The sequence below is a fragment of the Pelodiscus sinensis genome, chromosome 6 (assembly GCF_049634645.1).
Source record: "Pelodiscus sinensis isolate JC-2024 chromosome 6, ASM4963464v1, whole genome shotgun sequence".
Classification (NCBI taxonomy): Eukaryota; Metazoa; Chordata; order Testudines; family Trionychidae; genus Pelodiscus; species Pelodiscus sinensis.
The window spans coordinates 76,346,061-76,359,713 of NC_134716.1; the positions used below are offsets into that span (position 1 = coordinate 76,346,061).

Below are 13,653 nucleotides of genomic sequence, written 5' to 3' on the forward strand. Positions count from 1 at the left end.
AGCTATTTATCCAATGTGTACAAGCGACAAGGAGTCCTGTGGCACCTTAGACTAACAGATGTATTGGAGCATAAGCTTTTGTGGTCAAAGACCCACTTCGTCAGATGCATGTAGTGGAAATTTCCAGAGGCAGGTATAAATATGCAGGCCAGAATAAGGCTAGAGATAACGAGGTTAATTCTGTCAGGGAGGGTGAGGCCCACTTCTAGCAGGGGATGTGGAGGTGTGAACACCAAGGCTGTGTCTACACTGGCATGATTCTGCACAAAAGCATCCATGCCAGTGTAGACGCTCTCTTGCGCAAGAAAGCTCCAATGGCCATTTTAGCCATTGGGCTTTCTTGTGCAAGAAATTAACTTTGCTGTCTACACTGGCCTTCTTGCGCAAGAATACTTATCCCTGCGCAGGAGCGTCAGAGTATTTGCGCAAGAACCACTGATTTTGTACATTACAAAGTCAGTGTTCTTGCGCAAATACTCGCGGCCAGTGTAGACAGGCAGCAAGATTTTGCGCAAAATCTTGCCAATGTAGACACACCGAAGAGAGGAGAAACTGCTTTTGTACTTGGCTAGCCATTCAGTCTTTGTTTAATCCTAAACTGATGGTGTCAAATTTGCAGATGAACTGTAGCTCAGCAGTTTCTCTTTGAAGTCTGGTCTTGAAGGTTTTTTTGCTGCAGGATGGCTACCTTTAAACCTGCTACTGTGTGTCCAGGGAGATTGAAGTGTTCTCCTACAGGTTTTTGTATATTGCCATTCCTAGTATCTGATTTGTGTCCATTTATTCTTTTGCGTAGGGACTGTCCAGTTTGGCCTATGTATATAGCAGAGGGGCATTGCTGGCACATGATGGCGTATATTAAATTAGTAGATGTGCAGGTGAATGAACCAGTGGCAGAATGGCTGATCTTGTTAGGTCCTGTGATGGTGTCACTGGTGTAAATATGAGGGCAGACTTGGCACTGAGGTTTGTTGCATGGATTGGTTCCTGAGATAGAGTAACAGTGTATAGTTGCTGGTGAGAATTTGCTTCAGGTTGGCGGGTTGTCTGTGGGTGAGGACTGGCCTGCCTCCCAAGGCCTGTGAAAGTGAGGGATCATTGTCCAGGATGGTTTGTAGATCACTGATGCGTTAAGTTTTAGCTGAAGACTGTAGGTGATTGGCAGTGGTGTTCTGTTGGGTTCTTTCTTGGGATTGTCTTGTAGTAGGAGGCCTCTAGTATTTACACCTGTCTGGAAATTTCCACTACATGCATCTGACGAAGTGGGTCTTTGCCCACAAAAGCTTATGCTCCAATACATCAGTTAGTCTATAAGGTGCTATGGGACTTCTTGTTGCTTTTGCAGATCCAGACTAACACAGCTACCCCTCTGATACTTGACACCACTGTGTACAGTATTTCTTCCCATGTTACATAAACTAATCAACCAGGTGATGGACACATCAGTGTTTTGTCAACAGCCCCAGAGCAAGGTACTGTGGGCTAGAGCGCATGCACTTACCTTCACAATAGCTCTGTCTAACCTTACAGGCCACCATCTCAGCTGGTAATTAGTATAAAAAGACTGTCAAGGATCATATTCTGAAGGTGGGGAATACCAATCAATAGACAGGTTTACTATAAACCTAAGCAAATACCAAACATCTGGCTTGATGTTGGTAGGGGCCTTGAGACTAAACTGTCAGATGCTTTCCTTTCCCTTATGGACAGGATAATGAAACCAGTGGATAGTCACCCTCTAATATTGAGGATCCAAACAGAGTAATCACCTTTATCCCCATTTAGGCCAAGGCTGTTCTGGTTTGTGCACCTAATAAACTTATCTTGCTTGATGGGATCAGAGAAAGGAGTTCACATCCTCCAGCTGGTCATGTGCATGCTGGCTTAACTGTCCTGAAGCAAGCTGTTCAGCTGATGTCTAGACTATAGATGCAGAGCAGACTGTGCCTCCTAATAGAGGTGGTTGGGCTGACCAGTAATAGCAGTTTCCCCTCTGTAGGAGATACAGAGGTTTCTGTCCTTATAGATAGCATGGCTGTTGGCTCCATAGGGCCACGATCACCAGTGCTACCTGTATGTCTTCCTATTCAGGAAGAGACCACTCCCCCTGTCCTCTCTAAAGCAGTTTAGCCTAGATGATCCCTTTTGGCATTGGATTAGATCTCTTCAGCTGGGCTCAGGCATCTTCTGCAGTTTCTCATACAGCAACAATTTGAAAACATGCAGAGCAGCTCCAGGGGGATCACTGTTCACTTTTATTCAGTGTTATCTGATTCTTATTTTACTAGGACCTCTAACATCCAACTCCTGACTGGGGTTGCTTCTTGCTAGACACTAAAACTGGACTGCCAACTCACAGAACTGTAACTTTATGCAACTATAATTCTCAATAGTATTGTCCACATAGATTCTACAGCCATAGGTGAGTCCTTTACAAACTGGGTTCTGAACTGGAAAAAGAACAGAGGGTAGGTTGAGTCTACAGACAGGCCTAAAGGACACTGTTGGTCAAAATACAGTAAAACTCCCATTAGTCTGGCATCCAATGCTCCGGGACTCCTGATGATCCGGCACCATCAGGAACCCGGAAGTGCTGGGGCAGCTGGACAGGCTTCCCCCATTCAGCTGCTGCTGAAACTGACCAGCAGTTGAATTGGAGAAGCCAGGAGCAGAGCAGCTGGGGTGCTGCGGGGTTGGTCTCATAGCGCTGCCCCTCGGGGCTGCGGGACCAACCTGGCAGCACCCTAGCTGCTCTATTGCAGGCATGCCTGATTCAGCTGCTGCTGAAACTGACCAGCAGCAGCTGAATCAGGGATGCCTGGGGCAGAGCCGGACTACTGTAAGGGGGGGCTATGAGGGGTCTGGGGTGGCATCCCCTCCCACCCTACTCCAGACCCCTCATAGCCCCCCCTTCTGATAGTCAGGCATATCTGATAATCCAGCACCTCCTGGGTCCTAAAGGTGCCGGATTATCGGAAGTTTACTGTAGTCTGTTTGCAGGAATATGCAGCCAGGACTGTTTTACACAATTTTCTGAGGTTGTAGCCAGAGTTCACTGTCTTTAAAGGATTATATAAATTACTGTCTTAAATACTTTGATATAAGTATGTTTCCATTTGGCTTGTGTGTCTGTTACTCTAGGCCACCTGTTTATATTTAGACAGCAAAGTACTCCATGTGCTTTAAGTTACCCACACCTAACCAGTAATATCTGGAAGTCTTTACAGTACACTGTATGCTTGTAATCAACTTGATTCTCTTTTCCCAATTATTTTAGGAAGAATGGACTGATGATGATCTTGTAGATTCATTATAATTTTAAAGGAAGATGGAGCAGTTCCTGAAGCTCTGGCATGTGCTGTTGTCTACTGCATCATGTAGGATTCTTATTTGTAAAACCTTTCTTCAGCTAATAACTTATGCAGGTTCCACTTTACAGTGGGATATGTATTTACTATTTCATAATAAATCAATTTATTTTATTTAAATTAGTCGCTCATGATTTCAGATATTAATTGCTCTGTTTTTTCCCAGAACTTAAATTTTGCTGTCAGTATCTTTTTTGCACACTTAGAGAACTTATTCTATAGTATCACCACTAATGCAGCATAGATTTGTTGAGGATTAATAGCAGTAAGTGGCTTTTAAGGTCTAAGATACTTAACACAGGTGCACCCTGAAACGTATTGCTTTATTTTAAAAAAAGCCATGGAGAAATTGGACAATAACAAATGTAATATGAAAACTTTTTGAAGAGGGAAAGCTTTCACTACATGGCTCAGGCATTTAACTAAAGTCAAAGCAAATACACCACACTTACAGCTGTGTTTGTTCAAATCCTAAGAACGAACAACATAAACCAACAGCATGCTCTTCAGGTCAGGTAGAGCAACTGACAGTTCTACATCAGAATGCACTGGCTGGCACTAGAGTACTTCTAGGATCACATCATCTTACCTTAGTTCAGGCAGAAGTAAGCTGTACTGGTACAAAGAGGAAAAAAAACAACAAATGGTCTGGTAGCACTTTATAGACTAACAGAACATGTAGATGGGATCATGAGCTTTTGTGGGCACAACCCACTTCTTCAGATGACAGGTAACAGAACATGTAGTTCTGTTAATCTATAAAGTGCTACCAGACCATTTGTTGGTTTTTTTTTTCTTGTAACAGACTAAAACTCATCTACCCCCTGAAGCTCCTGGTACAAATAGGAGCTCTCTCTACAAGAAGTCTGCATGGATTCATTTTTGGAGGATAAATCTAAGCTGTAGTGCTCTGAAATGAGGAAGTCATAGTGTAGCTAACAAGTACCAGGGCAAGTTGTGTTTAAGTGGTTTTAATAAGCAAGGGCAGCCACTAGCCTGAAGTCAAACTGGCACAGCTACAAGGTACACTGTACTTAAACTTCCTTTGTCCCACTTGAAGTCACCTGAGGGGTGTACTTCTTTGCCTCATAGGAGGGAGGTGGAAAGTTCAACATCTGTAACACCTTTTATCCCATGACCACCAGCTGAGTGAGTGACTTCTAATTGCTTCTTAACCAGAGCATTAATTCACCCCAAAGTACATATCAGATAAGTATTAAAGCAAAAGGTATATACATACATATTCCCTTACATAAACCTCAGCCTTTTTTCTAAGCTTTAAGTATTATTCAGCTCTTATCTCCATCTGTGGATTAGGAAAATCATATTTAGTCTCTTGTATTCACACACTCCAAGGTGTCAGGCTTCCTAGGGCAGTTGCCAACAATTCACTCAACGATGAGGGCACTAGTTTAGACTTAATAGTGATGGACCCTAGATTCAGCTCTGGAAAAAATAAGCCTAATTGGATGCAGGCAAGGGGGAAGGCCCTAGATAATTGTTTTTCCCATTTCCTCTAAGATCCTGGATTGTTCCTTTCTTTGCCACTGTTTTCCTCCAGCAGTCTCCTTTGAATTAATGTTTTAGGTTGTCCTGTCTTATTGCATGGAATTGTTACATTACATGGAGGCAACTGAATATTAAACTGTATAAATCCTTGAAAATAACAATGCAAGAAATCTAAATGCTAAAAAGGGTGAATGAGTGTCTGAATTAAATTAATTATTGATATAATCAAAATCACTGAGACATGGTATTACCAGGATACAAACTATATAGGCAAGACTGTTGGTCATACTGGAAGGGGAATGGCATTATATGGGAAAATGACAATATTATAAAAGTTGTATCCAATTCAAAGAGTCTCTATGGATAGAAATTCCATGCTTGAATAAAAGAATATAGTAGGAGGACTATACTACTGACCACATGCCTGTGATTATGTAATGCTTAGAATGATTAGAGGGGCTACAAAAAATACCCAATAATAGATTGATATAATGGGCAACTTATTCTGACATCCTGCTAACCCTCATTTTATGAGGGTTAAGGGGCACTTTGGAATAGCAAGTTTTCGAAATTACAAAATAAGCTATGCAAGTTGCATAGCACAGCTCATTTCAAGACAAGGGTGCTGTGTAGATGCACTCTAATAGTGATCATAATTAAATTTAACATCTTTGTAGAAGGGGAAAAAAATATCAAACCCACTACAATAGCCTTTAACGTCAAAAAAGGGAACTCTACAAAAATGAGGCAGCTAGTTAACAGTCAGAAGCAATTTTCCCTCTAATCTTTTCCTATCTGTGTGTCGAATACATTTTTTATGTGCACTAAGACATATGTAAATGTCACCACCCAGAGAGAAACAACCTAGTTGTGGATGCTTTTCTAATAATTTCTCACCAGAATACTGTTTTAAGGCCACACTACTTTATTTACATCTTTCTGATTTCATCTCTGAAGCTGACCAACTTGCTCCCATCCTACAAGATTTTCTGCCTTACTTAGTCCTGTTTTTTGGACTAATCTTCCAATTCCCTCCTACCCCACTGATATTCTATACCTCTCCAAAATGAAAAGGTGAATGACTGCATGCAGTAGCTATACCAGTTTTTTCCATAACACTGCTACCATCTCTACCCATTTGTTGTTTCTTCTCTCCCACTCCCCCTCAACTATTTTCTCCCTCCCCCATTTTGGAAGGATGTTATAACTTGACTAGGAAAAATTAGAAGTTTAGCAATAAATGTCACATCATCAGTTTCATAAGAAGGAAAAAGAAAAACTGCTTGAAAATGTAAGAGTTTGATATAAGGATATTTACTTTACCATGTGACATTGATAATTTATATTTTAATAGTTAAGGAATATTTTAAACTCACTGCCATTACATGCCTATTGTCAGATCATCCCCTTCCCACAGCTTCCCTCAACTGCGAGCATTCAAATAGATAAAAACATAAAATATACACAATTATCAACAAATAAAAATGAAACTTTGTGAAGTCCAGTAATGTGTGACCATATTTCCAATGAACTGTATCGGTCATAATCTTCTATGCTGAATCTTGAGAGGCAAATTATTACAAAGCCATATTAGTCTTGAATCTAAATGCTGGAAATGTAAATTTTTTCCATATTAGAAAGATATTTCATACTTTATTTGCAACGTGAAGAATTTTCACACAAGTATAAGAAACTGAAGAACCTGGCTTAACCTATGAATTATACAACATTGAAATTGAGTTGTTCACTGAAACTCCAGCTTATTTTGTGGCTGGATATCACAGGATATATGAAACAGCAGCTGCTAAAAGATAGGCAAGATGAGGTTGGAATTTTCATTCTAAAGATTAGATTTGCAAGAGAGTAAACTACAGTAAACAATGAAACTTAACATTTCAAAAAATCGAAAAATGTTCATATTCTATCTAGAGCTGATTTTATTTTAAAAACTGATTTTTGAAATCACACAAGTATTTTCGGTTAGAAATCTTGTCTGACTTACATTATACAACACACAAACCACTCCATTCTTTATAAAATTGTTTAATGAATGCATGCATGTCTGATACAATGATCAATAAATTTACTGAGTTCAAATTATTTACTGTTGTAAACATTTTACAAAAGCATTGTGATTTATCTGGATACACAGTCCATGATGGAAGAATTATTCAAACAGAATCAGTGACACATTAAAAAATAAAGCTGAGAAGACCCATTCTGCATATTCTCTTTCAAAATAATTCCAGCAAGAGAAACAGCATGGTATAAAAAGTATGCAGCAAAAGATTGTTCCTACGATAATGTCAAATTCTTGAAACTGTAAATACAAATTAAAGTGGTTGAACAGTCAAAAGTCGTAATTGTAACCAGTTAGAAATTACAGTAAAAATGTGTTCAATCCAGTTATAATTAGCTGTCAAAACAATGTGTTTAGTTCTTTGTCAGTTGACTATAACTTCTTTTCCAACAGACAGCAAAACTTTGGCAAGGTGTTGAAAATAACGTTTGAAGTTCAAGACACAGTCACAGCATTTTCTTTGTGGAAGGTGATTGGTACACCAAGGCTCAGAGGTTGTGAAAATTGGTTCCATGTGGAAAAAAGTGCAAACATTCTGCACACGTAGCTTAAAAAGCTGCTGATAGAAACGTTCACCAACAGAATCTTTGTTTTCTATTTTGCATAGTTCACACATCACTGGGAATGTGAAAAAGGTGTGCTATTTTTGGCAAGAGCAAGAAGGAAGTGATATTGGTGTGAGTTGCCATGTTGGGCATGCTGGATCCATGCAGAAGTCTACGTAGAAGGCTGCTACCTGATGTTATTCGATACTGAATACTGATTTTGTTTTTGCTGAAGCAGTTCTGTAATAGCTAGAAGCTTCTTTAGGACATGCTGTAGAAAGAAAGTCAGTAATAGTAATATTATGGACAAATAGGAAAATATCACATCAGGAAACCAAATATTCTTGACATGTTTTCTATTTCTCTATTGAAACTTCTTCATGAGACTTGCTTTAAAACATTAGTGTGCACAGCTTTCTATTATAAAGTAAAATAAAAGAACTGATCTGATTCCATCTTTAAATCAATGCTCTGATGTAAAAAATAAAAATAACTGTAAAGTAGTGAGAAATACGCCAGTCTAAATTTAAAATATTTACTTAAAACAATTTACAAACCCAAACTGGAATATAAAAGTCAAATTGAGTTATCTCCTCTGTCATCAGTGAAAAGGATTCTGTTTGCCAGGAGGAGTTCTTAGTTACCTCACAGGTGAGAACAGAATTTGGACAGATAATGGAACTGTGTCTGTTGACAATGCACATAAAGGACAGAATACAATTTACTTTTTGTAGAGCTGTTTCCACAGGGCTAACGAAAGTAAAAAAACCACACTACAACAGTAAAGATTGAATTTAGTTACTAAAATAACCAGATGCATCTGGAAGCAGTTATGCAGAAAAAGTGCAATTTTTACATATTCACTTTTTAGGGTAAAATTATAGGTTATTGTGGCAGAAAGTCATCTATAGCACTTTGAAAGGTGCTTCTTAACTGCCAGGTCTTTTCCTTCACCACCAGAAATAGGAGTTCAGAAAATTTTCCTTGAAGGAATTAACCTTACAGGAGTACAAATACATCAAAGCAACTATGATAGCACGTATGCCACCTTCAAATACTTTTGATTTTCTCCAAAAAGGTATTTTAGTTTATTTTATCCTACTGAAGTAGTGTTCAAGAACAGGTGTCAAACTGACAATCCCATGCCCTTGTCAATAACAGTATACACACACCATTTTAATGAAAGCTTCCCCTAACTTGCCTTACTAGTTCATTTTTTTAATTGTATCCTTTGGTATAAATGGTTGTGACTATTTTCTTCCGCTATTTGATCTGAGGAAGTGGGTCTGGCCCACGAAAGCTCATCATCTAATAAACCATCTTGTTAGTCTTTAAAGTGCTACATAGTCCTGTATTTTGTTTCAGCTACACCAGACTAACACGGCTACATTTCTATCACTATTGTAATAATTGTTTGCCAATGCATATACACCTACATCATATGAACAGCTATTTTGAGCATGGCATTAATATGTGTGCTTGTATAGTGGGGTGGATGCCCTACTTTAGTAAAGGAGGAGGTTAAAGCAGAACCCAGCCAATAAGGAGGTAGCATGCTACAGCAAGGGAGAAGTGGCTGCCATTGAAGCACCTACATAAAGCAATGCTGGGCTGGATGGGGAGCAGAGAGCTCTTGCTGGAAGGGCTGAGAAGATGCTAGGGATACAGTGGAAGTGGCCCACTGTAATACAGGCAGTCCCCGACTTACGCGGATCCAACTTATGTCGGATCCGCAGTTACGAACGGGGCTGCCCGGGAGTACACGGACTGCGGGACCTCGTGGTCCTGCCACCCGTGTACTCTGGGGCTTTCTCTGCATCTTCCTGGTATGCAGACCAGGAAGACGCAGAGCAAAGCCCAGCTGCCCCAGGCTCCCCTCTCCCCCCCCCCCCCCCGCGGCTTTGCAAAGCTGTGGGGGGGCTCGGGCAGCGAGGCAGCCCAGGCGCACCTGGACTGCTCCGCTGCTGGCTTCCCCGAGGCTTTGCAAAGCCGCGGGGGGGGGGGGGGGGGGGGGGGGGGGCTCGGGCAGCGGGGCACCCCAGGCGCGCCTAGGCTGCTCCGCTGCCGGCTTCCCCGAGGCTTTGCAAAGCCGCGGGGGAAGCCGGCAGCGGGACAGCCCAGACGCCCTGCGGCTGTCCCGCTGCCGGCGTCCTCAGAGGCTTTGCTCCCCGTCTCCCTGGTCTGCTGGTCTCCAGCAGACCAGGGAGACGGGGAGCAAAGCCGCGGAGGACCCAGGCGGCGGGACCGCGGTGCGTCTCGGTCCGCCGCCCGTGTCTTCCTGGTCTGCTGGGGTGGGGTGGGGTGGAGGGGGCGCAGCTAGTACGCTCCCGCCCCCCCAGCAGACTAGGCTTTTTTCCGGACGCCTGTGGCAGAGCAGCTGGGGTGCTGCCGGTTGGTCCCGCAGCGCCGCTCTGGGCGCTACTGGTCCAACCCAGCAGCACCCCAGCTGCTCTGGTCCTGATTCAGCCTCTGCTGGTCAGTTTCAGCAGCGGCTGAATCAGGACGCCTGGGGCAGAGCAGATGGGGTGCTGCTGGGTTGGTCCAGTAGTGCCGAGGAGCGGCGCTACTGGAGCAACCCAGCAGCACCCCAGCTGCTCTGCCCCAGGCGTCCTGATTTAGCCGCTGCTGAAACTGACCAGCGCTGACTACAGGAAGCCAGAGGCAGAGTTGCTCTGCCCCGGGCTTCCTGGAATCAGCTGCTGATCAGTTTCAGCAGCAGCTGACTTGGGGACCCTTGGGGTTCTTAAGTTGATTCTGTATGTAAGTCAGAACTGGCGGTCAGTTTCAGCAGCGGCTGAATCTGGATGCCAGTTCCGACTTACATACAGATTCAACTTAAGAACAAACCTACAGTCCCTATCTTGTACGTAACCCGGGGACTGCCTGTAGTGGAAATAGGCAGTTGGTTGCACCCCACTGGCCAATGCTGAGAATGTCCAGTAACCAAGCTGTGGTTTGCCTTAAGGCAATAGTCACTAACCAGGAGATCAGGATCTGCCAGTAGATCTCAGAGCCTCAGACAGATGATCCTGACTGGTTTGGTCAGGAAGCTATCAAGTGCTGGTACTTCAGTTGCCCCTCCACACACTGTCAGGCTGCTCCTGACCTCTGCCTTGGAACTGCCCCCCTGGAAGCCCCCTGCTTCCTGTGCAGGGCCAGGGCAGGAGTAAGTCTGCCTTAACTCCACTGCTCTACCACCCATAAGTCATCTCAGTTAAATGGTGCCGTCAGAGCCTGCTTCCTGAATCCCTGTCCCAGCCCTGAACCTCCTACACCCAACCTCCTGCCCCAGACGTGAGTCCCCCTGAACCCAGAGCTTACACCCTGGACCCCAATCCCCTACACTGGGCTAAACCCAGAGCCCTTCACACTCCAAACTTCTTGGCCCAAGACCAGAGCCTGCACCCCAATCCTCTACCCCAGCCTAGAAAAAGTGAATAAGGGTCAGGGAGGAAGAGGGATGGAGTGAGGAGGGTGAGGCCTCGGAGAGAGGGTGGAGCAGGGGAAGGCCCTCAAAGAAAGGATGAGAAGGAAGTGGGGTGAGGGTATTTGGGTTTGAGGTAGATCTTATATTGCACTTAAATAAAAAAAGTGATCTTGTGGTTAAAATGGTTGGAGACCACTGCCATAAAGCAAGAAACTAGACATGGGTCCAGATCCCGAAGATGGTGGAGCAGCAGAACAACAGTGTGCAAGAGGCCACTTGGACAAGGCACAATAAGGAGCTGAACTGAGCTAATTCCCATAACGAACAGCAGGAGGCCTGGCGGTGGTGAATCTACACCGTGTTACAGTGCTTATTCTTGTGCACTTGTGCTACAACATATAGCCTGTTATCATGAGTCTATTAGCCTGATAGAAAATTTTGGGTTTACTAATATGTGCAAAAAATAAAGACTGTGTGTTGCATCTTCCCACAAGAGAACGGGGCAAAAAGGGATGGAGCAGGATGTGGTAGGGGTGTAATAAATGAGCACACGCTGGAAGGCTGCCTGGCTTCTCTTTCAAGCCAATGTCAAGTAACCAGTTGGGAGAGGCAAGGAGTGATGGGGGGTGGGAGTAAAACACTAGGGCTACATCTACACTGCAGGCTTTTTGCACAAGAACAGCCGTTCTTGTGCAAAAACTTGCAGAGCGTCTACACTGCACACGCGTTCTTGCGCAAGTAAATTTACAGTACAGCATCGGAAAACGGGGCCTCTTTCGGAAGAGCAAGAGCTCTTCCAGAAGAAGGCCATGTAGACAGGCAACATGAATTTCTTGCTCAAAAAACCCCTATGGTTAAAATGACCATCAGAGCTTTCTTGCACAAGAGAGTGTCCACACTGCCATGGACGCTCTTGTGCAAAAGCCCATCTCTTCCACAAAAGTACATGGCAGCGTGGATGCACTCTTGAGGAAGACCTTTTGCACAAAACAGTTCTTGTGCAAAAAGCTGCAGTGTAGACATAGGGCATGTCTAGACTACATGGCTCCATTGATGGAGCCATGTAGATTTGTTTACTCAGCTTCATTTAAATTAAAATGGCTGCCGCGCTTGCCCATCAGCTGTTTGGTGGCACAGCGCTGTAGTCTGGACTCTCCGCGGTCGACATCAAAGGCATTTGTCAACCTCCCTGGTAAACCCCATCCCACGAGGCATAACGGAGAGGTCGACAATGCCTTTGATGTCGACCGCGGCGCGTCCAGACGACAGCACTGTGCTGCCAAACAGCTGATCAGCACAGCGTGGCAGCCATTTTAATTTAAATTAAGCGGTGATTATTTAAATCACCTCTTCAATTCCCTTTGCCTACAACCCTAACCTACATGGCTCCGTGTCTAGACGTGCCCGTAGACTAACAGAAGAGATAAGCTCCTGGCCCTGACCTGACTACAATCTTACTCCGGTGGGGCACAAAAGAAGTGGGATGAAAACCCAAACCCTCAAAACAGAACATGATCATAAACCGTAAGGGATATGACTAGAAGTGTGCACTCCAAGTATATGTGGGCCTGCTGAGGAGGGGGGAATTGGGAAGTGGGGCACAGGCAATGCTCTGCAGCATCACAACTAGGAAGAGGGATGTAAAGGCTCTATTGGCATCCAGAGATAAACCCAACTGGTGGGGCTTTAGAATGTGCTTGTTTGGACGCTAACCCCCCATAAACACTGCATTGTCTGGACCTTGGACTTCTGGTCTGCTTTCTTTCTATACGACAAAAAACCAGAGGAGCAGGGGCAAGAAAAGCCTCTAACATCGACCACAATGCCCCAAGCAAACATACCTCTGCACTTGGCTTAGAAAAATACAAAACAGGTCAACTTAGATCAGTGGTTTTCAAACTTTTTTTCTCATGACCCAGTTTAAAAAAAAAAAATCATTGATGCTCGTGATCCAACATAATTTGACAAGACTGTGGGCTCCAGAGTGAAGCGGAGGATGAGCACTTTGGGGTAAAGGAGTGGGCTCTGGCTGTGGGGGTCTCAGGGCTGTGGCAGGAGGGGCCTACTTTGAGTGGCTCCCAGTCTGTGTAATGAGGGTAGGGTACTAAGGCTGATTTCCTGCCTCTCCTGGCACTACAGACCTTGCTGCATTCCAGAAGCAGCCAGCAGCAAGTTCCCAGATAACAGGAGTCGAGCTAGTGTTTGTGGCAGGGGCAGTGTGCAGAGCTTCCTCTCCCCTCCCACCACCTAGGAACCATGCCTGTTGCCAGCTGCTTTTGGGGTGTAGTGCAGTCTGTGGTGCCAAGAGCAGCAGGAAGCCTGCCTTAGCACCCCCACCGGTAACCTTGCAGCCATGAGATCCAGTGCCTGACTTTCCATCATCCAGTACTGGGTCATGAACTCAGTTTTGAAACCACTGAACTAGATGGATGATGAGCATTATATGAAATAAAGGTACAATGTGGTACAAGGAAATAATGTATGAATTGAGGAGCATATTTAAGTCCTTAACATTTAAAATTTAATATTTCAAAGGTAGGAAATCCAGTAAGGCACCAAAGAGAATGCTGGCACAAACTATGTAGTTACTTTAAATGATACGAACAGTGTTGTACAAGTTGCAAAGAGCCATACTATAAAAGATGCCTGGTTTAAAGTAGGAATATAAAATCCTGTTTAAAATGTTAACTGGTTAAACTATATGTTTAACCAGTTAACTGGCTG

General features: G+C 43.8%; 2 protein-coding genes across 4 annotated transcripts in view; one reads left to right on the top strand and one right to left on the bottom strand.

The window, feature by feature from the left end:
• CCNH (cyclin H) overlaps positions 1 to 7,489 on the top strand; it is a 30,714-nt gene extending 23,225 nt beyond the window's left edge. The window contains exons 9-10 of one of the 2 annotated variants that reach the window (XM_075932189.1): positions 3,278 to 3,377; positions 7,351 to 7,489. In XM_075932189.1, coding sequence (XP_075788304.1) covers positions 3,278 to 3,316 — 39 coding nt within the window. In that variant the 3' untranslated portion in view covers positions 3,317 to 3,377; positions 7,351 to 7,489. Of the gene's footprint in view, positions 1 to 3,277; positions 3,378 to 4,460; positions 6,811 to 7,350 lie in introns of those variants that run through there. The other variant, XM_075932188.1, reaches the window with a different exon arrangement.
• The window catches only part of RASA1 (RAS p21 protein activator 1), a 118,588-nt gene continuing 111,839 nt past the window's right edge, over positions 6,905 to 13,653 (bottom strand). For both annotated transcript variants that reach the window (XM_075932187.1, XM_075932186.1), the window contains exon 25: positions 6,905 to 7,773. In XM_075932187.1, coding sequence (XP_075788302.1) covers positions 7,690 to 7,773 — 84 coding nt within the window. In that variant the 3' untranslated portion in view covers positions 6,905 to 7,689. The remainder of the gene's footprint in view (positions 7,774 to 13,653) is intronic.